General features: G+C 41.0%; 2 protein-coding genes across 2 annotated transcripts in view; both read right to left on the minus strand.

Moving 5' to 3' along the window:
* Positions 1 to 21,162, minus strand: part of LOC138637105 (voltage-gated inwardly rectifying potassium channel KCNH2-like) — a gene marked incomplete at its 3' end in the record, with an annotated part of 39,171 nt that extends 18,009 nt beyond the window's left edge. Inside the window, exons 1-7 of the mRNA XM_069725585.1 lie at positions 21,087 to 21,162; positions 20,125 to 20,355; positions 8,194 to 8,358; positions 7,596 to 8,043; positions 6,780 to 6,886; positions 4,828 to 4,916; positions 234 to 406 (exon numbers count right to left, since the gene is read on the minus strand). Of these exons, the coding sequence (XP_069581686.1) occupies positions 234 to 406; positions 4,828 to 4,916; positions 6,780 to 6,886; positions 7,596 to 8,043; positions 8,194 to 8,358; positions 20,125 to 20,355; positions 21,087 to 21,162 (1,289 nt within the window). The remainder of the gene's footprint in view (positions 1 to 233; positions 407 to 4,827; positions 4,917 to 6,779; positions 6,887 to 7,595; positions 8,044 to 8,193; positions 8,359 to 20,124; positions 20,356 to 21,086) is intronic.
* A 2,054-nt stretch (positions 21,163 to 23,216) lies between these two features.
* The window catches only part of LOC138637103 (choline transporter-like protein 5-A), a 38,634-nt gene continuing 34,920 nt past the window's right edge, over positions 23,217 to 26,930 (minus strand). Inside the window, exons 18-22 of the mRNA XM_069725582.1 lie at positions 26,673 to 26,746; positions 24,756 to 24,826; positions 24,384 to 24,472; positions 24,025 to 24,109; positions 23,217 to 23,682 (exon numbers count right to left, since the gene is read on the minus strand). Of these exons, the coding sequence (XP_069581683.1) occupies positions 23,582 to 23,682; positions 24,025 to 24,109; positions 24,384 to 24,472; positions 24,756 to 24,826; positions 26,673 to 26,746 (420 nt within the window). The 3' untranslated portion in view covers positions 23,217 to 23,581. The remainder of the gene's footprint in view (positions 23,683 to 24,024; positions 24,110 to 24,383; positions 24,473 to 24,755; positions 24,827 to 26,672; positions 26,747 to 26,930) is intronic.

Raw genomic sequence — 26,930 nt, forward strand, 5'->3', positions numbered from 1 at the left:
TGTTGTGATTTGGCGCTATATAAATAAAGTTGAATTGAATATTCAGAGGTATTCGCTAAATCACTGGGATACAGATATATTCTATATTTTATCCTGTGCACATTTTGATGTGACAATGGCAATAGTGGAATCTATCATCATTATTAGAGCTAAATCTCTGCTGTAAAGTTCAAATGTGCATCACAACTCATGCAGGTCAGTTGAGCTTCAGTCAAATGTGAATTTCCACCCACCTCAGCAGAAATGTGGCAGAATAGGGAGTGAATATGGCTGTATAAATGACCAAGAGAAGAATGACCCAGTCCCACACAGCCTTGAAGGGACTGTAGTGAAGGATGGTCCACTTCTGGATCCTGGGGGTCTGCAGTTTATACTCTGGTAACACATCAGCTCCCAGAGAGAGGACCTACAAGAGAGACCGAGTTACATCAATTTATCCTTTCTTTAATGATTACTGACAGCTGCATGAGACAAGGCAGCAAAATAAATACTAAAGTTGGGTGACTGTGGGTGACAAATGAAGTAAAAAGCCAACATGCAGTGCGCGTGTGTGAGCCGTTGATTCATCTAAATCCACTCCCATCAGCTTCAGTGTCTCATATGTCATAGAGGTATATGAACTCTATCAGAGGGATTACAAAGTCTCCCACAGGTTCTCAGTAGAGCAGAGAACTGCTGGTAACAGTGTGTGAATAATGTTATTCGCATACTCATCAAAGGAGAAGGAGTGACGGTCCGGGAAGACTCTGCATTAGTTACGTTTCTACACACCTTTATTCATGTTTTCTATTTATCAACTCTGTGTTTGACTGTTCGGGATTACAGTGCTCAGATATATACTGCGGAGCTACACACTGCTGAACTGTAGGTAACAAGTGTCTGAGGCTTGTAGGTCCTGTTGAATCATCAGTAAATGTTGTTTGCTCACCGTACATTTCACTACAACTATGGATATTTTTTTTTATACAACCTGGTTACCATAAAATCTGGGACTGTGTAAAATGTTAATAAAAACACAATGTGAGGATTTGTAAATCATCTAAACCCATATTTAATTGAAAATAGTTTAATAACAACATATCAAATGGTGAAACTAAGAAAAGTTGCTTTATGAAAAAAATATATGTATTTTGAATGTGATGGCAGCAACACATCTCCAAAATGGTGTGACAGGGTCATGTCTACCACTGAGCTGCATCACCTCTTCTTTTAACAACACTGTAAATGTTGGGAAACTGAGGAGACCAGTTTCTGGGGTTTTGAAAGAGAAATGTGGTCCCATTCTTGCCTGATAGAGGATTTCAGCTGTTCAACAGTTCAGGGTCTCCTTTGTTGTATTGTTCATGTCCTGATGCTCCAGATGTTTTCAATGATTGACAGGTCTGCACTGCAGGAGGCCAGTTTATCAGCGGACTCTTCTACTAGAGAACCATGCTGTTGGAATACGTGCAGAACGTGGTTGGACGTTGTTCTGCTGAAATAAACAAGACCTTCCCTGAAAGAGACGTTGTCTGGATGGCAGCATATGTTGCTCCAAAACCTGAATATATCATTCAGCATTAATGCTTCCTTCCAGATGTTCAAGCTACCCATGCCATGTGCACTAACGCATCCCTGTACCATCACAGATGCTGGCTTCAACAAGCTGATAACAAGCTGGATGGTCCCTCTCCTCTTTAACCTGGAGGATGCAGCGTCCATGATTTCCAAACAGAATCTCAGATTGTGATCCATCAGACCTCAGGACAGTTGTCCACTTCACCTCAGTCCATCTTCAATGATCTCGGTCCAGAGAAGGCGGCGGTGTTTCTGGATCATGTTTCTATCTGGTTTCTTCTTTGGAGAGTTTTAACATCATTTGTGGACGCAGCGATGAACTGTGTTCACAGACGATGGTTTTCACAAGTGTTCCTGAGCCCATGCAGTGATTTCCACTCCAGAATAGTGTGTTTTTAATGCAGTGCTGCCTGAGGGCCCGAAGATCACCACCATCCAATATTGGTTTCCAGCCTTGTCCCTTGTGTTCAGAGATTTCTCCAGATTCTCTGAATCTTTTAATGATATTATGAACCGTAGACGATGAAATCCACTAATTCTTTATAGTTTTACGTTGAGGAACATTATTCTTAGATTGTTGAACTATTTTCCAACACTGTCTTTCAGAGTGGTGAACCTCTCCCCATCTTCACTGCTGAGAGACTCTGCCTCTCTGAAATCATCATCTTTTTATAGCCAATCATGTTACTGATCTGTTGCCATGGTAACCTGATTAGTTGTGAAATGTTCCACCAGGTGTTTTTGTTTTTAGTATGATACAACTTTTCCAGTCTTCCTTTGACCCTGTCCCAACTTTTTGGAAATGTGTTGCTGCCATCAAATTCAAAATGAGCATATATTGTCCATAAAACCATAACATTGATAAGTTTCAACATTTGTGTCATGGAAAATTCCTTTGCAGGTTCATGTAAAGTTTTCCTCCAGGCCATTTCACATTTCAGGTGAACGCAAGTTTGCGTGGTCCACCACACACAGGACAGCATATGTTTACTTGTAATAATCACACAATAAAAACCACCAAGCCAGACCAAATGGACATTCTTCCCATCTTAAGCTGAGATCTGGTTGTCAATTTGAAAACATTTACACATCTCAGGAACTGACTTCAAATCAGACCAATAATTTATAGATGGAAGAAACCCTGACTCTATTAACATGAAAATATGAAGCTAAGCCCCTTTTCAGATGGCTGCCTGGTGAGTCAGACAGACTCCACATTCAGTCCCATCTCCTCTCTCTCACATCAACACTGGCATCTAGTGGTTGTTTGTGGGCACCACCCTATGGACCACGTTAATACTTGGAAAATGAAGGGAAAGTCAAGTTCATATTTATTTATCCATTTGTCTTACCTTATCATTTATGTTAGAATTTGTGTCTTGTGACTTTGTTGGTAAACTGGAAATGTAAAAAATATTCTATTTTAAAAATCCATAGCCTCCTAAAAATCGGACACTTCCACTTTCTATCTCTGATTCTAACACCTTAGTAGTAATTTAGACTCCTGTGTTGAATGTTACCTGCTGTGTTATAGTTTAAATTAATGTGTCATTGTAGTGTAATGAAATGGGATTTTTTTTGTATTACTGCATTTTTGTTCTAATTAAAAAATGCCAAATAAATCTTTTAAAATTATTCTTTCACTTCCAGAAGAGGGAAGGAGGAGGAGTGATGAAGTTGACACCTCCTGCAATCGCCCAGCCGATCCGTTTTAAAACCTGCAGGTCTCCACGCAAAGACTCTTTTCTTTCAGTTTGTCACTTTTGTCTTTTTGTTTCTGCTTTTCAGCTTCACTTTATTGTCTTTGTCCTACATTTTTACTGCAGTCTTTTCATGGACTCAGTGTCCACGTCCACAGCTTGAAACTTTGTTCTTTTGAAAATCCAAAGTTAAGTCAGAACAAGTACAGTACCTCCACAACTTTAAGGAAGCTGCATACGTCTGGCCGGTTTCAGGGTCCAACAAAGCTATTTAATCTAGTTCAAGTTCCACCATCAACCCAAAGTTAAAGCGTCTCTTGTTTTTACTGTCTATTGCCGACTCACACACCAATGTGCTTGTAACTGACCCACGCCCCAAGACAGAACCAGCCACAGGTTTGGACTGACAGCGACCAAGGGAGAGAAAGCAAACAGGATCACAAACAGCACCGACCCGTCCGGACCACCCGGCTCACCGTGGCCGCTGAAACTTCTACCAAGTAGGCACAAACTCTGATATTTGGGGTTGATGTCTCAAACATCTCACTTACTCATAAATCCTTATTAACACTCGCTCTTCTTCAATTTTCCTTTGATTCCACCACAAAGTTAGTCTACGAAAGTCTGTTCATGTTATCCGTTATATTATTATACTCGCATTACTACTCCAACTATTCATCTTTTGTGTCCATATTATTCAATAAATATCCTCATTTAGAGTCAGCTTTTGTCTGAGTACTATTTTCTGGAAATTAATAAAAGGTCAGATCCCTTTTAAAGTCACAGCTGAGATTATTTGACTCATAACTGTTGTGTATTAAAATAAAATTATGTTCTTTCGGAAAGGAAAGTAGTGCCCCAAATATGATAACATTAGCAAAATATGTATCATTGTTTCTTGATACTGCAACATAAATAATACATTTGACGTTGTCTTTGGTCTATTTTCTATTAAATATGGATCTTTAATCATCGCATTGTGTTTTTATTTACATTTTATACAGCGTCCCAACTCATCTGGAAACAGGTTTGTAATATAAAAACAAAACAAATTAAAAGAACAAATGAACAGTAAAATCTGGTCAGATTAATGGCAAAACTTCTTAAAAGGGTCATATTGCCCTTGAATGCATCACGTGACAGTCATAAGGGACTGAATCGCTGCTGCTCTGATAAAAAGCTTCTTTTAAATGATGCCTGACTGCTTCATGGACAGTCAAAGATCCGCTGACTTCAACACTGTACAAGGAATCACTTCCAGGTCATGTCTAGAAAAGTTGATATGATAGTGTTAGCATACATGAATCAGTGATTCAAGGTTAATTCATATAGTGTCACATCAGAACAACACAGAGAGGCTGAGACGCCTCTATAGATATATATTAAAGAAACAATATTCAACATGTCCCAGACTACAGATATATATTATATTAGAGTCAGAGAGGTTGTAGAAGAGAAAGGAGCAGTCAGATCTTTAGTCCTTAAATGATGTCTCCCAGTAGAACACAAATATAACCAGAAACTAACAGCTCATCGATTCCCTCTGAAAAACAAACATTCGTTCACTCACCTGTGTGACCTTTTCAGTCACGTGATGCGTCCTGCCAATCAGTTTACAAGGAGGTCGAAGGTCAGCCGGAGGTAATGACACAAAGGCTTCTGATTTGTGTGTGTCCAGAAGGCTCTGGGTCATCTGCTTCACACACACACACACACACACACACACACACACACACACACACACACACACACACACACACACACACACACACACACACACACACACACACACACACACACACACACAGACAGACAGACAGACAGACAGACACACACACACACACTAAATGTGTTATTGATAACCAGCCTATCATTCTGGGTGTATGAACAACAACCATGTTTCAAATTTCAATCAAAGCTACATGTGTGACTGCAGAGCCTCATCAATCAGAGCAGATCATAAAGGAGTCAAACGAGGAACAACTAGGCAGATATTAAGGACTTTTTGTTGTTTATTACAACATGAGTCGTGCAGCAAATACAGTAAAAAAAATACAAATAATTTTGTGTGTGTGTGTGTGTGTGTGTGTGTGTGTGTGTGTGTGTGTGTGTGTGTGTGTGTGTGTGTGTGTGTGTGTGTGTGTAGTCATTACCTGGCTGTTGGTACGACATCGTAGATCAGAGTCTGACATCCTGACTGGACCGCTGCTCTTCCTGATTGTTACCATTGCAGCTGCAGGAGAGAAGAGGACAAACTTCAGCAGGTATATTAGTATAGTATTATTAGGGTTAGTATTAGTATCGTATTATTAGGGTTAGTATTATTATAGTATTATTAGGGTTAGTATTAGTATCGTATTATTAGGGTTAGTATTAATATAGTATTATTAGGGTTAGTATTAATATAGTATTATTAGGGTTAGTATTATTATAGTATTATTAGGGTTAGTATTATTATAGTATTATTAGGGTTAGTATTAATATAGTATTATTAGGGTTAGTATTATTATAGTATTATTAGGGTTAGTATTAGTATAGTATTATTATAGTATTATTAGGGTTAGTATTAGTATAGTATTATTAGGGTTAGTATTAGTATCGTATTATTAGGGTTAGTATTAATATAGTATTATTAGGTTTAGTATTATTATAGTATTATTAGGGTTAGTATTATTATAGTATTATTAGGGTTAGTATTAGTATAGTATTATTAGGGTTAGTATTAGTATAGTATTATTAGGGTTAGTATTAATATAGTATTATTAGGGTTAGTATTATTATAGTATTATTAGGGTTAGTATTAGTATAGTATTATTATAGTATTATTAGGGTTAGTATTAGTATAGTATTATTAGGGTTAGTATTAATATAGTATTATTAGGGTTAGTATTAATATAGTATTATTAGGTTTAGTATTATTATAGTATTATTAGGGTTAGTATTATTATAGTATTATTAGGGTTAGTATTAGTATAGTATTATTAGGGTTAGTATTAATATAGTATTATTAGGGTTAGTATTACGATAGCATTATTAGGGTTAGTATTAGTACAGTATTATTAGGGTTAGTATTAGTATAGTATTATCAGGGTTAGTATTATTTAGTCAGGTGAAGTGACCTGAAGGAGTGTTGATATATTTAAAGGTCATCATATGGAAATGTAAAAAATAAATAAATACCATAAGCTGTCAATCAGCTCATCCGTGTGACTTCTTCTGTCCTGACTCAGCTGTCAGAAGAACATTTAGTATTTTGAATTCTTGAGATGATGGTATTATGTGCTGAAGTGTGTGTATCTCAGGATCTTGTCACTGTATTTACTAAAATTAAAGCCCTGATAGTGTTAAATGTAAGGGACTAAAACACAACCTCAACAACAAAAGATGTGCACCTTTCCAAATACTGAATATAGAAATTAATATTATAATTATAGTCTTTACTGTATTAAAAACAGTCTGCGGTAGTTGTTCAGCTGCTGGCGTCTTTAGTTTGAGATCATTTATGATGAAAGTTCTTCTCACCGCTGCAGCTGTGTCTCAGCTGCAGCCTCTTATCCCAGTAGCTCCGCCCACTCTTGATGTCATCCATTGACGACGATTGTCTCAAATTCACACAGCTGCTGTCCATCCTGCTGGACACAGTTTAGTTTGGATGTGGACAGGTGAGACACCTTCTCTCATCTCTCCAGCCTCTCGGTCTTCCTCCTCCCTCACTCCTCTCTCTCCCTCTCCTCCTCTATCTTCCCTCTCCCTCCCTTGTCCTCCTATCTCCCTCCTCCTCTCTCCGCCCTCCTCTCTCTTCCCCTGCTCTATCTTCCCTCTCCCTCCCTTGTCCTCCTATCTCCCTCCTCCTCTCTCCGCCCTCCTCTCTCTTCCCCTGCTCTCTCTTCCCTCTCCCTCTCTTGTCCTCCTATCTCCCTCCTCCTCTCTCTGTACTCCTCTCTCCCCCTCCTCCCCCTCCTCCATTTTCCCTCTCCCTCATCTCTCTCCTCTATCTTCCCTCTCCCTACCTCGTCCTCCTATATCCCTTCTCCTCCTCCTCTCTCCCCTCCTCTCTCCCTCCACCTTCCTCCTCGACACAATCCACATTTACTTTTTAAAACAATTTATTTACTAATTTTGAAAATAAATTAACATCAGAACAACATTGTAAAAAATACAAGTGACTAATAAACGGTGGATTTATTAAATAATAATAAACGGTGGATTTATTAAATAATAATAAACGGTGGATTTATTAAATAATGATCAAATGTGTTACACAAAGAGATCAACAGGTTATCAATCAGTGCTCGGTAAAAAACAGTGATGGTTATTAATAAAAAGATTGACAGGTACCTTAGTGGAGTCTGTGAGGAGGTGAGGGGTGTGGCCAGTGTTGGGGAGGCAGAGACCACACCAGGCCCTCCTCTCCCCACCCCCCGTCTAGTATCCACCAGCTCACAAACATCACCTCCATCTCTCCTCTTTCGGTCTCCCTCGCTCCTTCTCCTCGGCCCCATCAAGCCACCCATCTTTCCTCCTCTTCCCCCTCCTCTTCCCCCTCCTCTGACTACTTTTTCCTCCTCCTCTTCTTCCCCCACTTCTTTGTCCCACAGCAGTAGTCCAGCTCCGGCCTCCTCCAGTTGCTGTCTCTCAGGGAGGGAGAGTAGCTTGTCCAGGACCACAGATTCGTGTCCGAGAGGAGGAAGGTCGGCACAAGGAGCCCCGTGCTCCATGTCTGGTGAACAGACCGTCACCATGGGGTTGAAGGAACGGAGGAGGAGGCGCAGACGTTGACGGCGAGCTGGAGACAGATGCGGGCCAAAACATGGACGCGTTGGTTACTCTGGACTTATTAACAATCATTAATCACAAATCTACTTTAATATGTTGCAATAACCCTTATTTAATAGTGCTGCTGCATATTTATTTATTTATAATAAGAGAAACAAACCCAGGGTCAGCCAGGGGATCCGCAGCACTCTGTTCAGCTCTCTGGATGGAGAGCTGTTGGTTGGTCCGGGGTCAGTGGGGAGGTCAAAGTTCAAGATGAACATGATCACCAGGCCATCTTCATTCTTCACTGGAACCACGTCTATTACAGAGTGGAAACATACACCTGCAGAGACACACGGAGACATACACACACACACACCGAGGGACACACAGAGAAACACAAGGACACAGAGACACACATGGACACACAGAGGGACACAATGACACACAGAGACAAAACACACACATAGAGACAGACACACACACACACACACACACACACACACACACACACACACACACACACACACACAGACAGAGACAGAGACCCACAAGGTCACAGAGACACACAAGGACACACAGACACACACACAGAGAGAGAGACACACAAACAGAGACAGACACACACAGAGACACAAGGACACAGAGACACACAGAGACACGACATGTTAGCAGCTTGGAATTCATATCATTCTCAATATGTCCTCTAGGTGGTGACACTGGAAAGTTAAAGATATTATTTGAGTTTATATTTATTTACATTTACGGTGGCCATTAAAGCTGGTGAAGAACGTTTGAGTCCTTCTAGAAGTGGTGTTTGGTTTGTCCCTTCTGGGCTACCGTAGAAACATGGCAGCCTGATGGAAGATGACCTGCTCTTTATGTAGTTATGAAGGTCTCATTTTCAGGAACAGAAACAACCCTCTCTATAAAGGTGAACACCATCTTCCACAGATTCTACAGAGACAGACTTAAAGTCTCCAGAATGGACGTTTTAAATTCCACAATTTAAACTGAATTCATCTGCATTCAGGTGAATAACAAAACATGAATATTCATAGAAACAGATGAAATGCTAAAATGTCCTGTCGAACACGTGTGAGTGTTGAAGGTTCCTTGATTCTCTGCATCTCTTCTCAGAGTTTAGCAGCTGTTCAGAGTCTAAGAACCAAATCTAGGTGTCAAACATCCCATCATAAAATGCAGATACACTGGGACTGATTCTCTAAAGCTCTTCCAGACCAACTGTTCTGTATATTGGGTTGATGTTTAGATTATTTTAATTTATCCCCCTGGTGGTTGCATGTGTTATTGCAGTTAGTTTTAGCAGTAGAAGTCTTCTTTTCATTCATTGGCCAATAGGGTCACATGATGTGGCCAGAGCAATGATTCCAGGGCACAGCAGAGGTGAGGGGTCACGTGACCAGCTGATCCTCTGCCTTTCTTACATTGAGTGTCTTGAGAAGCAATGCTTTTTTGCAAAAAAGATTGTTGTACATGAGAAGAGGAAAACAAACAGTAAACGTTCATTCAACTTTACTTCTTCGTCTGACTCTCTATACAAGAGTATGTTCGCTATCTGTTGAAGTGTGGTCTGACACCTACTCTGAGGAGTGTAACTTCTCATTTTGCCCTACACTGCATTCATTCTGCATCCAGCACATTATCAGTATTTATGTGAAGAAATGCACTTCCAGCAGCGCTACAGTGTTTTCTTCAGCTCGCTGCTTTAGCTGTGCTTTACGCTTTTTCTCCAATCTGCTAGTTTTTCAAAATATTTTTTTATTTTTTTATTTCACTTTATTAATCCCCGAGGGGAAATGTCTTCACTACAGCAGGGGGGCTCTCAGGGGGGAGATGCTGCAGCAGGCTGCCACTAGCGCGGCGCCAGGTAACCTGACCTGAGGTGCATGTTTTTGGATGATGGGAGGAAGCCGGAGAACCCGGAGAGAACCCACGCAAGCACAGGGAGAACATGCAAACATGCAAACTCCACACAGAAAGGCCCAGGACCGGATTTGAACCCGGAACCTTTTTGCTGTGAGGTGACAGTGCTAACCACTGCACCACCGTGCCGCCCCATTTCAAAGAGAGACACTATCAAGGAGGATAGGACAGGAGGAGAGAAACTCTTGCTCACTATAAACAGGATTTTGAATCATTTTTTCGTTTCGAGTCGAGCTGAGGCGGGCCGGCTCACTGAAGGAAAAGCCGTGCCTCAAAACACAGAATCGACACGCTGCTTGGAATGTGAACGACTGCATGACAAGAGAGCACCGCTGGAGAAAAGGATCGAAACGATGCATCAAATACGTGAGTGAGCGATTCATTGACTCTGTAGCAGCCAGCATACAAAATGAAGGTGGACAGACAGAGATTTTTATACGATGGACATAAGACTTGTCTGACCCCCCCTCTCCCCCGATTATGTCCTAATACCACTGGACCAGCTGGGCCGGCTCCCAGGACTTATTCTGACTTCGTCCAAAACTCTGGATTACAGCTGAGGCTGCTGCAGCTGCACCTGGTGACACATCGAACTGGAGCGAGGCCCAAAACATCAACTCCATCCAGGGCTCAGTTTGATGTTATCTGCTGCAGAAGCAAACACACGAGGAACACAGCTGTAACGCTCACTCCACCACTGGAACTCTGCCTGCACAACAGGAATGAGCTACTGACTCATGAAGGGTGTGATAATACCAAGTATGTGGAAACTGGTCATTATATGACCAGAAACAAGGCTAATCAAAGCGACAGAAACATCCCCAAAATCACTGCTGGATCAAGAGCCAGAAGAGATCCAGTTCAGGTCCATCAGAGACCAGGCAGTATTCTGATAGAGGACGCCATCACGACACGTTAAAATGGCAATGACTAAACATCTGTGCTTAGATAACACCACCTTGAAGGACAGGCAGACAGCCTACACCCCCACCCCCCACCCCTCTTAAAGGCAGACAGCCTGCATTCCCCCCACCCCCGCCCCTCTTACAGGCAGACAGCCTACACCCCCCCACCCCAGACCCACTACTTCACATCATCCAGAGGATGTCTCTGTCCCAACCAGCCACCCAGCAAGCTCCCTCCCCCCCTTCACCCCACTCCACCCAGGTCACCTATCAAGGACTTGGTTAAATTTGCAACACAGAAACTCAATGAAATTACTATCTTACTAGACAGCAAGAAACGGGATCATCACCACTCGAGCTTACGACAGAACTGAGGCCGACCCGATGCCACTTCTTCAACATACCGGTGATATTAAACAGCCGGTGTCACTCGTCATAACAATCACACACCATCTGGTTTCAGTAATCTCAAAATTGTCAATGTTCAGACACAACCAGCCTCCTCTCCAGTCTTAGAGTCCCTGCAGTTGAAATTGGCTCTTTTTAATGTCAGATCTTTGACCAGTAAATATTTTCTGGTTAATGATCTCATAATTGTTACGAATTTGAACTGTATGTTTGAAACATGGCTGAACAACACTACTGGTGAAGCAACTCTGATAGAGGCTTGTCCTCCTAACTATACATTTGATCAGTCAAAAGAGAGGAGGAGGATCGCAGTGATCTTCTCCAGTTTGGGTGCAATGACATCGACCTCTGCGATTTTACATCATTTGAATATGTTCCTTTTGAGCTGAAAGGTAAATCAACAGTACTGATCATCACAGTTTATCGGCCACCAACGTACTCAGTACTCATGATCTCACCAGGAATCACCAGATATGACAGGTTCATTCTGAATGGAGACTTGAATATTCATGTTAATAACAAGAACGACTACAAAGCTAGAGAGCTGATGAATTTACTGGACAGCTTTGAAGTGACCCAACATGTAAAGGAAGCCGCCCACCAGCAGGGTAACAACCTGGACTTGGTGATACTACATATCAAACTGAATCCTAGAGAACGACCCAAATCACATCTACTTGTATTCTTTTTTTTATGCATTTTATGTTTTTCTTATGGCTTTTATCCGTTTCTAATGCATTGCATGTTTCATCTAAATTATTTTCTATATTTTTAAATGTTATGTGAAACTGCATGTAATTATCTTGCTGTGAAGCATTTTGAGCTGTATTTCTTGTATGAAAGGTGCTATACAAATAGTTTATTATTTTTTTTAATTCTGTATAAATAACCCCAAATTGAGTTGAACATAAATGCACCTTTCCTACTTTAAGTATGTAATCGAAGCATTTGACAGTTTGGTGAATATTAAAGACCTTCCCGTGTTTATCCTTGTTAACATGTCCATGAGGAGTTTTTTTTTGTATTGGTTTCAAGACAGATTGTGGTGATATAAGAAGTGAACATAGAGCCGCAGAAATGAACCTACAGTATTCAGGCTGGTGGAGCCGCTTGATGTTCGCCAATCAGAGGAAATACTACACAACACTGGTGAACACTATTTAAAGGACCAAGCATGAGGAAAAGTTTTTCTGATTTCATGAGTGAAAGATAAACTTTTAGTGCAGAACAACAAACAGTCTGACACCCTGCTGCCGTCACTGAGGAATGTTTTTAGTCATTGATTGTATTTCCTGTGTATTTAGTACTCCTCTCATTTAAAAGTCCATGGAAAGTTTTCCTGTTTTTACTCATCCTCGCCCGTTTCATGGTCACTTGGTTTCTGCTGCGCTGCCTGTACATTTTGTTTTGATGTTATTCATTGTGGAGTACTAATGTACTCGTGTACGTTTTTATTTGATGGTAAATGCTGCATACAAACTACAGGTGACTGACATAATTTGCTGAACACATCTTTAATTTAGTTTACCACAGTAAAGGTTAAGAACACACCTGTTGTGTAATGACACAGGATTTCATACAGTACTGCAGGCTGTGTGCGTGTGCTGCAGGTGAAGAACATAGGGCTAAACTCCAAGCTGGAGTAACATTGATAGATAGTGTATTAATCCCTCAGAGGGAAATTTGTATGTTACAGCAGCATGTACAGGGTAAAAATATTGAATTTTAAAAAAAATGCACATTCTATACAATAAAATAAACTCAACTAAACAACAGTGTAATGAATTAGAACAAAACAACAGACAAAACAGTAGTGCAAGGGTGTCATTGTTGTGTGATGGATTTGGCAAGGGGTGAGTTATTGTATAGTCTGATGTTGGACAGGAACAATCTCCTGTATCTGTCCTTGTGACAGCAGCTGGAGGAGTCTTTTGGAGAACGTCCTCCTCTGTCCCTGCAGCAGGTGGAGAGGGTGGACAGGATTATCCAATATGGACAATAGTTTGTTCAGCGTCCTCCTCTCCACCACCTTTTCCAGACTGTCCAGTTTGCAGCCAATGATGGAGCCGGCCTTCTTAACCAGTTTGTTAAGTCTGTTGGTGTCTCCGGCTCTAATGCTGCTCACCCAGCAAAAAAACCATCTGCTGTAACACTCATGAGGTCTATACCTGCAGTGACGACGACGAGGTCTACAATAGGGCCACCCTCTTCTCTCCTGGGGTGACACCACCAACACCCTCCACCTTTCAAAACAGTGTTCCAATCCTGACCACCACCTGGCCTCATACAAAACCTAAACTTGTTCAAGTGTTGGGTTCCTCTCAATAATGTTCATCCATATTGGATTTGTGTTTTTTAACCTTCATACTGGGACCTGAAGTGACACTTGTTTTTCTGCACAATGAATCCTTCTGTTTCTACTATATTGCCTTCTATCTTTATTCCATTCAGTCCTTCTGCTGAGTAAATTAAAATTACACTCGACTTGTTTAAGATTACAGCAAGCCATACACGTACTGTGAAAATCTCACTATTTGGATGATTTGTAGAGCTACAATCGTAATCAAGGAGACAGGTGTGTGTAACGCTCACTCGTTCTGTGGCTATCTTCTTTCAAACAAACATAATTGTGAGCGAATCACATTTTTGACAGTCATTTGTCTCCATGTAAATGTCCTCTTTTCACAACCACAGCATTATTTAACTTGTTTGTAGGTGTGTTCAGGCACTGACAGCACTTGAAGGTTATGGAAAGATCATGGTCTGGTTTAATAAAAAATAAAGTCCACAGTGACTCAAAACAAAAGTATTTTTTAGATTAAATTAAGGCTTGTGCACTTTGTACCCTCACCATTCACCCCAAATACCTCCGATCACTCGGATGTGCTTTTTGACGTAAACTGTAAATTACAAGGTGAATTTATTTCCGTGCATTAACACACGTTTACATGAGATGTTCCTGCAGTGACTCATGTTTATATACCTACAGCTCATTTTTCAATCAAGTTAATGTGTTTCTGAAGTTGTACATTAAACATGGCCAGATTGTGCACGTGTGTATTTATATAACTTTAGTTGTTGAGCCATAAGTCTGTTTGCACAGTAATATGAGGACTTGACTTCTTTTTGTTTCCTTAAATTAAAATATCTCCATGTGATGGTGAAGACCTGGTTTAGGTTAAGGTAGGTAGGTAGGTAGGTATATACTTTATTAATCCCGAGGGGAAATTTTTTAAAGAATAGGAGTTAAACAAGTAGTGATGGTTAGGGTAAATATCCAGGAAATTACTGTCCCCTAAAGAGATGGAAACACAAGTGAGTGAGTGAGTGAGTGTGTGTGTACAGATTAATCTTCTAGCTCTTTCCATTAATCTCTAATCCACTATTTATCCTTGGTTTTGGCAGATATGATACATGTGCTCTAATGAAAATAATGATCCTATTTGCCTCATTGTGTCTGCAGACTGCCAATGACCTTCACTATGACCTCAACGCACAGATGCACTCATTCGGTTTTGCAGCTTTGCAAAAGGGAATTTGTGATTTAATGTCAGGGAGAGCCCCTGACATTAAATCACAAATTCCCTTTTCTCCTCTTGATTTTAAACATCATGTCATGGCTCAGATTGCATATTCCTTATTTAAGGTTGTCAAAACGGCAAAATAACTTGAATGGTTGAGTCCTAACTGGGGTTCATGTGACGTGTAATTAGAGTTAGGATTAAGAAAAGATCACCTCCATGGTTACAGTTGCTGACTTCACATTAAGAGTTCTCGTTAAAGTTTATCAGTACTATTCTGTAGCTTGGCATAGGTTAACAAAGAAGTGCTGCTACTGTAACGTAAACATAACTTTACTTAAACCTCTCCCTTTTTCTTTAAAGTGAAATTGCCTCTGCTACAACTTCCCCCCCTCCTGTCAGTGCAGGCAGGCTCGATTCGATTAAATGGACTATGGTCACAAAACCTGCTGGAAAATCTGGGCAGTGCATGTTATAACGGCTAATGACTGACACACACACACACACACGATGAAATCACTTCTGCAAGGCTCAACATCTGACTAAATTGAAGCAGTCCTTCAAATACACTTGAACGTTGTCCACGTCTGACCTGCAGCTACTGAAACTATTGATCAAAGGAGTTTTCACCAGTTATCAAATTCAAAGGCTCCCTCAGCTTTTCCAACAGCACTATAGACAGGTGTCTTCAATAAAGACACAAAGAATAGTAAAAACTTGACAGGTTGTTTTTGCTTCTACTGAACATGTGTGAACTGCAACTGGAATAGTTTTTCATTGTCTGGTCAACAGCAATACCAGGACATCCAAGACACGTCCTAAAAGGAGTTCAGAGACAGTTTTAATAAACTCCCAACAGGAGCTGAGAAAGTCATGGAAGCTAATGATGATATGGAGGCTGGACTCGTAGCAGAACTGGATGCAGAGGAGGTATCTGTGTAACTGAACAGCAAATAGCCAACCAAGCAAAGACTGCAAGTGAATGAGAGTTGAAAATACAGGAGGTTAAAACAAAAAAAGAATAAAAACTTCCCAAGGAGGCTCTGTGGGTCAGCTTTGTAAATGCTGAATTGTCTGTTGCACTACAGGCAGCACAGGATGAGTGAACATGTCGCTGCTTTACAACCTGATGGAAACCACAAAGCATTTGACTTCTTGCTTAACCACTTGCAAGGACTGATAAAGACCCTAAAGGAGGTGAAAGGTCAGTGGAAATGACAGATCCCGCAAGGTCATCAGAAGAACCTGCAGAGTCACGTAAAGCTGCTTGAACTCCACATCGCCAAGTTGGTTACCAGGAAGGAAGTCTTCATACAAGCCAGAGTAAAGGAGGATGCTGAAAGACAAACGCTGATGCCAGAAACCTCACATTTTCCCACACCAGCCATCCGATTGAAGCAGACTGCCCTGCTCAGGTTTACTGGCATCAAACGAGATTCCCACAAATGGAAAAAGGACTGGGAAGCTCTCCAGAAGCACAGTAAAGCAACTGGTTAAAAAGCTTCAAAATGCACCTTGGCTTCACCCCTTATAACACTGCGAATGACATATTCAGAGTCCGCGAGAACTGCAATGGCAATCAAACATCTATCACTATTGAAATAGTGGAGGAGCAGAAAATGCCACCTGTCAGAGAATCACTCCTAAATTCCACCAACTGGTTTGTTATGGACTACACAACATTGCAAGTGTCTACAAACATGTGACACCGAAGGAAGTGCAAACATTCTCCCAAGACATCTCATTTGATGAACTTGAGACGCAGCGACATAAATCATCTCTTTGTTAACAGAGAAGGGTAGTTAGGACCTCAGCACGAGGTCTTCAATAACTCATCCTCTGTGGGATAACCACTGGCACAGACAACCGGAGGAACACAGCCAGAGCTGTTTGAAGAACTTCCAAAGGTCCAAGACACATTTCGTAAGGTCAATGCCCGCTCATTGACCTTACACCAACAGCTGCCCCCCCCCCCGGCAGCTGTTAAGTATGAAGAGTTTACCAGCAATATCACAGACAGAAGACAGGTTGGGATCAAGTTTAAAGAGTCAAATACTTCAACCACGAAACGGGACCTCCTTGAGTGGTGCAAGTGGGACAAGATTAGCGCAGCATGCGGGCCTGGTGGAAAGAAATGAGTCTTGCTGAGTGAAAGGGGGTCTCACCTGTGTCACATCAATAGCCACAGTAGGGAAGCATATTTGCATGCCAGATATCCCTGCTTAGAAGATCCAGCTTCATTGACAAACAATAAAAGAACAGTTGAGGCTACCTTTCAAAGTACAGAAAAGAAACTAGCCAAAGACCACACATGGACAGCTGCTTACAGGCCAAGTGCATGACATAGTTAACTGGAGGGCTGTCATTAAATTGTCCGAGGATACAGAAGAACAAGCTCAATATCATGACTGCAATCCATTTCTCAAAGAGAAAGAAAAAGATTAACCTTGGTTAAGAACTTCTACAGGAACAAATCCAAGATCAGAATTCAAACCCATCTGATACAGAGAACTTCTAAGCCAGGTAAGGGCTGATTGACCCCGTTGGCATGGTAACGCCTGCTAAGTAGAAGGGATCAGTTCTTGTACGCAGTCCTTACCTGATGATAATGCCGCTGCCACCTCGTTGTGTCGTGTTAACAATACTAACACGAGGACTTTCACGGGGGTCGGCAGCCTGTTTATGCGACTCCATAATTCAGTACACAATATCAATGCTGGACAGTTTGTGCAATTTCTGTTGTTTGTCAGTTGAAAACATTTGCAAATGTATTTCCTGTCTGTTCATTGAGTGAAACATTTTTCGGGGAAATGGGTCACTCCCTTTCAAGTGGGGAAACTGCACAGAACAAAACCATAACTTGACAGAAACAAAGCTTCATTCCTACTGAAAAGTGATTCAATTAAAAGCTGTTGTCTGAGGTACAGTAGACCTGCATGTCCTCGGTATGTTTCAGAGTAATGCATGCAGTGAGATAAATTATAGATTGTTCTAAAAAGATATTCTAAAACAGCCACGACAGATTTGTTTGTAGCGCTCAGAGATTTTAAATAACAGTGATATCCCAAACTAACTCTTTTCTTTAACAAGTACTACACCCGTTTCCAGTCATTCAGCCTATTTAACTGCTCACTGCTGTAGCATCCATTCTGCCCTGAGTCCAACACCAGAGGAAGAAGTAGTATTCTAATTTCTTGTTGTGATAAATGGAAACACAACAATGGCTGAAACTCTTGGTAAAACAGATGCAGAGCAAGAGTTAACATTTGTGTTCCTTTCCACTGCTGAAGACGGCAGTTAGAGAGTAAAGAAATGAACTTTCATGCTAAAATGTTCTCCATTTTGAGAGTAAACAGCTTTTCATTTGATAATGTATTAAGGCTGCTAATCCTACAACATGAAGAATGTACTGACGATCAGTCATACTGGAACAGATCCGGGTGGCCGCAGCCTTGGTGGGCGGAGGGACCCTAAAAAAAAACCTGTTAAGTTTTACTCTCTGTCATTCAGGGTGAACACGAGTCCACCCAGAGACGTTCAGGGCTGAATTTGTTAATAGTTCACCTCTGTGACATCACTGAGAGTTAACATGAAGTCATCTGGCTGTTATGCAGTTCAGACCAGTTTGAAAAGCTGCGTGTTAGCGTCTACCAAACAGAAACCATAAACAAATCGGGTGTACTGACGTTCCTGGAAAATCTAAAGCAGGTTTTTGGTGCAGCTCATCACAACAAAAGCCAGACTGAAAAACAGTATGAATGGCTTTCTCACCAGCAATCAATCTCTCTGTACCTTGGCTAATGTTGAATATTAAACACACTCTTGCTGTATTTAAGCACTTGTGTTACAAACTTTGGTGCTAACCTTAACATGCTGTCTCAGGTCAGATAGCTTAGTGGTTAGCAATGGCTTAATTTTCACTCTCCTGCTCCGTCAGATGTTTAGTTTTTCATCAGCCTTGTTTAGTGATGATGCAAGTAAAAAGGCTACTTTTATTGTGCCATGAAAAATGAGCCGTTAGCTGCAGCAGCTAACTACATCCCAGCAGATGGTGCTACCTGGGGCACGATGCTCCCTCAGCTGGTCCCCAACAGCAGCCAACAAAACCAGGCCGGCTGGGTGATAGAACCAAGTCCATGGTTCACCACCAAAGAGGCCACACATCCATTTTCTCCACTCAGGGACACATCTGCTTAGAGACTAACTGGTAATTGTCAGCTGCCTTTTGAAAAACCTGAAGTTAGTGACAATAGTCAAATGTATTCCTGGGGCCAAAGTGGATGACATTGGATGGAATTTGAAGTTTAAAGCCAGCAGTTAAACTGACTAGGATTACCATTTTGTTATAACATTCGAATTTACATTTACAAATTTACAACAATGCATTGCACAGCATTTGGAAAAAGTTCAGCTACTGTTGATATCCGACAATGCTGTAACCAAATTTAAGGATGCTATTCCATTATTATCGATTTGGATGCCATGTGCCACTGCAATGACTGGCAGCCGCCTCAACTTTCCTCCCACACACTGGGATGATCTGGTTCATACTGCTGCAGCCGCCCTACGTACGACACGAACAATATTGCAACTCTGAAAAAGAAAGTGATGAGACATGGGAGGCCCTCGCTTTAATACAACTTTCAAACATGTTCTTAAAACGGTGTTTGTGAAAGATGGAAAAGAAGTGGGCTGGACAAATAACAAGGACTAAGGAAGTCAACCCAACAGCAGAATTGCATATTATTTGTCATCAATAGAGGAAAACAAGAACTCTCTCTTTACAAACAGGTCATGTACCAGGGGCTTCATGCGGTAGTTACATCTTAATCCAAGTTATCAGTGTTTGCCCCGTGGAACCAAACCACAGCAGGACCGTCACATCCGGCAGCTTCAATCACAACATGCAACAGTTTGTTTTCACAACCAAAGGACTCGTGTAGAAACGGTCAGAAACCGTCGAGTCGCCACTTCATTTCACTTCACTGAGTAATGATCAACTTTACTGCTGTCTGTCAGAGTTGGAGGAACAACCAGCTGAACTGTGGCACCATGGCAACAAGCTTCGCCAACAGGACAACACGCAGGTTTAGTTTCTCACCCTCAACAACATAATTGCGTCACATGAGTAAACCAACCTGTTTAACCATAAACCATCTCAGGACCAGAAAACGATCCGTCTTCATGACAGACACACGGAGTCAAAGATAAAGTTGACCGAGTCACTCTTAATATGTGACCGAGTCCCAGTTCTAGAACAGACCGTCGGTGTAGCTAAGGTGTTGTTTAGATAGTTTGATGGCTGTTGTCGAGGTGACGGGTTCCTACCATCTTTAGTGTAGAGGGAGATTTCCACCTTCCTCTCCTCCGCCCCCAGCAGAGCTTTAGCCATCTGGGCCATCGCCGGCCTCCTGGTGAGCGGTCCATACAGGAAGCTGCAGGTGCAAGGCTTCTGCATCACCTCGGCCCGGCTGTAACCACACATCCCACAGAAGGCGTCATTACAGAAGATGATGGCGCAGCTCTCCACCTGGGCGTTGGCGATGATGAACTTCCTGTCTGTGGAGGAAGAGGAGGGAAAAACAAGGCATGAAGACAATTCTCCTCTGTGTGTGTGTGTGTGTGTGTGTGTGTGTGTGTGTGTGTGCACACATTATTGATCATTTATAGAAAACAAGAACAAGGTTGGTTTTCATTGAGTCACAGCTCTGTTGAATCTTTTATTACCTTCAAAATGAAACAAATGACATTTTCTCTTTAGTTTGATGGGTTTACAGCCACATTTGGAAACCATGAAAACTTCAGCTTTTATGTTTACTAATAGTTGTTCAGTTTTAATTTGGTCTGATTAGTTAAATAATCCGAGTCATGACATTTCATTAATCTTTTGTCCTGATGATGAATGAACTGAAGAATCAGCTCTTTTTTTTTTTTTTTTAGCAACACAACATTGTTGATAGAAAACTGAAGAAATATTAAACCGTTTGGAGAAAAGGAAAAAAATTCTCATTCAGGAATTACTGAAATCCCTCTTTTAAAAAATAAAAGGACACGTTTGTCCAGTATATTGAATAAACCGTCCCGCTGATCTCTGAGCAGTAACTGGGAGATGAGGGATTTAAACGGATTATTTACTTGAATGTAAATGTGTTGAAAATGTCTTTGGACTCATTAAGAGAGGAATAAAAAAAACACTTTTCTCCTGCTACAATTACATCAGCTGTATTTTAATAATTGAATTTACTTTCATCATTCCAGACATGAAACCGAACCCGGACTCTTGGACTCACTCTGTCCCTCGAAATTGCGGATGATGGTGTCCAGGAAAGTGTTCTGAGGAGCCACGTGTCCCCGTCTCACCGGCATGGTTCGGACCCAGTTCACCAGCCTACCTCGGTTCTGACACGCGCGGGTCGGGTTGGTCACACGCGCTGCGCTTCCCGCTTACAGGGAAGTCGTCTCCTCACCACTGATCGAATTGTTTGTCTTCAGCGTCCGTCTCCTCATTTCTGTCTCTTCTGTCTCACTCTGACTCCACAGAGCCGCCCACAAGCTGAATCCCAGTCGCCGATTGGTCCGGACTCAGCACCTCTTCAATCAATCAATTATCAGCAACATTCGTCTCAGCTGTTGCTGCAGCTTCTGCAACTCTAACAGGCTTCTATTCCAAATATCAGTATATTTTAAAATGGAACCTGCTTTATGAGTGATGTAGTGCAATTCGATCAATCAATCAATCAATCAATCAATCAATCAATCAATCAATCAATCAACCAATCAATCAGTCAGTCAGTCAGTCAGTCTGTCTGTCTGTCTGTCTGTCTGTCTGTCTGTCTGTCTGTCTATCTATCTATCTATCTATCTATCTATCTATCTATCTATCTATCTATCTATCTATCTATCTATCTATCTATCTATCTATCTACACCGCTCCATCAATAGAAACAGTGAGCACCATCATGAATGAGTGTGTATGAACCTCCACTGTGTTTTTGTTCTCCTGCATGTCCTCTGGTTTGGTAGAAATATGTCTTCTTCTTGGCCTTTGTGTTGAGCTGCTGACACGAGTAGGACCTCCTGAATCAGCAGCATCATCCTCATGATGTGTGATGAGGATGAAGAGAAGAGAAGAGATGGACAACAGACCAGCGTCTTTGTTAGTCTGGTATTCTGTAGTCCAGAGGCTTTATTCACAAACAATCTTCGAACTAAACATCTTTAGTAGGACTCTTATCTTTCAAGTGATTTATGACTCCTCAGAGAAACCACGATCTTAGTGAGGAGGTGTGTTCCACACCATTGCTAGGTGACGAGTCTTTAAAAGATGTGATTGGTTGATCAAAAACATGAACTCTTGGTGATAGAGGAACAGTGACCTCCACTGGAGATAAAATGAACTGCATGTCAATACGAGTCTGTGAAAGTGAAGGTTGGAAGACTCCAGTCATTTCTAGTGAAATATCTTGGTGCTGCATTCACTGTCATGTCTGTTGAGTGGGAAAAGTGAGCGTCTTAGATTCGATCGACCACGAATATCACCCTGCAGATATAATCTGGAGACTTTCTTTAATATGCATTCATTCACAGAGAAGAACACTGAAACTGAGCGACAGCCAAAGCAGACAGACAGTAATTCCTTAGAATAATCAGAACCTCGGTGTGAACTGGGACACACAGCAGTGCTGTAGAGGAGAACCGCTACAGAATCGAATACACTGTGATGTCCAGGACAATAAAGTTTGATCTCATCTTAAATGTTCTGACACATTTCCCAAAACTCTTAAGAGCATTAAGAGTTGTGCTCTAATGAAGAGCTTCTTAAGGTCCGGTTCTGTTCACAGATGTTCTCCACCTCTGAGTCTGGTTCTGTTAGATGTCCTCCACCTCTGGTTCTGTTAACAGATGTCCTCCACCTCTGGTTCTGTTAACAGATGTTCTCCACCTCTGGTTCTGTTAACAGATATTCTCCACCTCTGGTTCTGTTAACAGATGTTCTCCACCTCTGAGTCTGGTTCTGTTAGATGTTCTCCCCCTCTGGTTCTGGTGGAGGCTTCTTCCTGTTAAAAGAGAGTTTTTCCTTCCATCTCCATGTGTCAGTTGTAGAATTGTTGGTTCTCTTGGATGTTCTAAGGTCCTGTTGTAAGAACTTTACTATGTAAAGAACCCTGAGAGAAGTCAGAATCAGGACATATCGTGTTGTTTACCAAACCCAGGGCAACATTACATATTCATCACTTGGACAACAAACCATCAGAAATTCTCACTAGAAATACTTTTTTTTTTAAAAACAAGAAGAACAGTCAGACATTTTTATTATTTTTTAAAATAAAGAAAATGTTTTTATGTTTAAAACAATTTATTTAATAATAAAAAAGTCATATCACAAATATGAAAATGCTTTTATAAAAAATGAACAGGGAGTATAAATAAACCGTTTCAACCATTTTTGTTGGCTTTGCATGGAAAATAATAACCGTGTTTTAATCATATTTCTGGTAAACGTTGTCCACATAATATTATGATAATTAATTAATTATAATAATAACACTTAAAGTGAATTATAATAATATCATATTATAATGTATGCAGCGTCCTGCAGGAGGAAGACGTGTTTCTCAGAGTTCCTCCTAACGTGGAACTTTGTAGAACAGAAAACATGAAAGCAACATGACAGAGTGTCCAAGAAGGTTCCGATCTGTGCTGGTTGGTCTTTGTCCTCCTGCCGTCTTTGTCCGGTGAGGATGAGGACATGTCTCTGGTTGGTCCAGGACCGAGGACCCAGCGATCAGACAGCAGGATGTCTGGAGTGTCCAATAACTGTGTGTAGCTCTGGAGACATGAGGTACGGTTTGTGTGAACTACCATCATTCCTCTCCAAGTCATCACCTGTTGATCGACAGATCAGGAGAGGATGATGGGAGATGGATGGATGAAAGCATATGGTCAACAAAGGGCAAAGCTCAGGTTAGGATGTATGGATGGGAAGAAGAGACAAAAGCTCAAAAGAGTGTCCAAATTAAAGGAATGAACAGATTTGACAGAATTACAGATTTAATCCTGACAAATTAGTCCGAGTATAATAATGTACTGTTGGGTTTCTAAACTTTCTAAACAATTATGGCTGTAGATTCAGTTCATTTTCAGAGCAGGACATCCCATCTTAATATCAGTTAACTGGACTACTATTTAGTTTTCACTGATAAATAGAGGTGATGGTGTTTCACTTACAGAAGCAAAGAAAGAGGGTGTCAACACACATGGCATAGACGCTGAAGAAACTGTGAGCTATCAGGTAGGCGCCGATCACCACCGTCTGAGGAGACAAACAGGTTAGGAGCCAGAACCTCCACAGGAGCTCCATGTTGGACTGAAGAGTTGCGCTATACTACGTCAGAGACATCAATAATGTTGTCCAGGCTATTCAAGATGACGATCGGAGGATAAGAAAAAAATATCCTTGATTTATTCTACAAAAAATTGAAGGAACAGAAGAAAAAAAAAAGCACTGTTTAAATAACGTATGAACGCTACGAACACTTGCACCATGTTGTACAATCAGAACTCTGACATGTTGTTGTTGAACTCACCAGTAGGGGGACCCATTGGAAGTGGAGAGTGGGAACTTCCTCCTGGATGACTGGGATCTTCTGAGAGAAGAAGAAGAATGCAACCACACCTGAAACACACACACACACACACACACACACACACACACACACACACACACACACACACACACACACACACACACACACACACACACACAAAGTGACACACTGTCTTGCTGTCCACATGTTATATTTATTACATGCATATATTTTTCTGTAATGTCCTTTTTTCCAATAATTGTATTTAAATGGGAGCTGGGGGTAAAACACTTGATTAGATAAATGTGACAGTTTCTGTATAAGACTGCATTGTTGTTGTTGTTGTTGTTATTATTATTGTTATTGCCTTACCAACTCCTCCTGCTATCAGCACTTTTCCCAGAAACAACAGAAAGTCAGTGACTCTGTCCAGAACTGCAACCCTGCAAAGACACAAACACAAAGTTCAGCTTTACTATTCAGTGAACACGTGTTCAGAACAAAAGGGAAGCGTGTCCAAGTTCAACATAGAAGCCTACTAACGACAAAAGAAAGACAAAGAGCACAAAATCAGTCTGCAGCATTGAAGAGCCCACAGGAAGTGTTTCCATGAGAGGATGAGTGAATCATGAGACAAACAGCTGATTGGCTGATTGATGCTCACACTTCCGTTTTGGCAGCGTGAAGAGTAGGACTGAGGAAACTAATCAATTACATAAATAATAATAATAATAATAATAAAACTATTACAAGTAATGGCTTAATTTCACAGCATTTTCATTATAGATAGTCCCTCCAGTTTTATTTAATAAACTTGTGATCTAAAATGTTTCATTTTGCTGCAGCTTTCCTCAACATTTTTGATATAATGTTAAAGTTTTAAGGGAGTTTTCTTTCTGTAAAATTGAAGGAATTAGCAAAAATTGCAAGTCGAGGAAAACAAATTGTGATTTTGCTGATAAAGAGTCATGAAATCACTGTGATACTAATCCGGCTGCATATCACAGAAATATCTGACTAATGTGTTTTTCTTCCTGTGTTGAACTTAGAGAACCATCACGGGGCTCAAAGTGATAAAAAGTGTCTAAAAGTGACATATCTTTCCATTACAGACAGTCTGTGACTAATATAAAAACAAAGAATACATCCGCCTTCAAAATAATGCTTTTTAAATCGCATTCATTCAACACTAAAAACAAAGTTCAGTCTCTTAAAGCTGGAAGTTGAGAAAATTCATTTAACATGTTCCTCATTCCCATCAGAAGACCACATTTCTCACAAACCCATCACTTCCTGTTGTTGCAGTTAGCTAGCAGCAGTTTGTTTTTATGGTGAGAAGAGGGGGCGGAGCCTTGCTGGCTGGAAACAAACTTATTTTTGGCAATAGTAGGTTTAGTTTGAAAAGACTACTTTATGCCGGAATAAATTAAGGTAAGTTCCTGTTAAAAAAAATTTGTTGGAAAAAAATCACAGGGATTTGTAAAAATCATAAACTTCTGCAAACGTTTCAGAGATTGATTGAATTTGTGTCGCAAGATCCTGATTTCCTGGAGGGCATGAATAGTGAGGTCAACATGCAACATACCAGTATTAAGAAGCTTCAAAAGAAATTTGCCTGAACTTCAGGCTAGTTTGCAGACCCACAGGTTTGCGATAAATGAAATTATAGGCTAAAAAAATAAGGAATTAAACATGTAAATTACATGTTGTCCTCAGTCGTCCTGTGGATAAAAGGAGCTGGTATGTTTAGCCTTGGGGAAACCTAAATGGGGGCCAAACATCAGGCTGACGACCCTTCCGGTTCATACAAGAGAGGACAGGCGAAACACACTGGACCGAATTATGTAATTATTTGTACTTTCTGAATGACATGGCTCTAATGTCAGTGTGTCCTGTTGCAGCTTGCCTGTTAAAAAAAACACAACCTCCGGATAACTCACGAGCTCAGTAGCTGCCAAACATGTGGATGATCTGTTCATGTGCGCTCTCCGCTGACTGTAAAACACTGCATCTGTTTTGTGATCTCAAGTCTTTTGTTGTCAGTATACTTACATAGTGCAGCTGGAACACACCATGACTGTCTGTACTCTGTTGCTCTGCACCACATGTTTGGTTTGTCTATTGAGTCTCTTCAAGGGTGTGTTGAAGAACCTCAGTTAGTCTCATGAGGAAAATGTGCTTACAGAGGATCATAAACAGCCTCTCATAAAGAATAAAACAACTGAACATGTGTGTGTCCTCCCAGAGAGCTGGCAGACAGAGCAGTCAGAGAGCAGACAGAATTCTTACCTCACAACGTTTCTCATCAGCAGGAAGAAGGCCTCTCTGGCTGAGGTACAGAAGTTATTCCCATAGATCGCCACCTAGTGGACAACACACCAAAAAAACTGCACATAACTAGTATTCGTATTTATCATGATACAAAGCAGCATGTTAACAACTAACTAACTAACTAACTAACTAACTAACTAACTAACTCACCAACCAACTCAGCAACTAACAACTAAACAAGCAAATAATCAACTAAACAACCAACTTACAACTAAG

This window comes from Brachyistius frenatus, unplaced genomic scaffold, assembly GCF_029030835.1.
Source record: "Brachyistius frenatus isolate BFR_SWC_R1_liver_20210118 unplaced genomic scaffold, ASM2903083v1 Contig_430, whole genome shotgun sequence".
Taxonomy (NCBI): domain Eukaryota; kingdom Metazoa; phylum Chordata; class Actinopteri; family Embiotocidae; genus Brachyistius; species Brachyistius frenatus.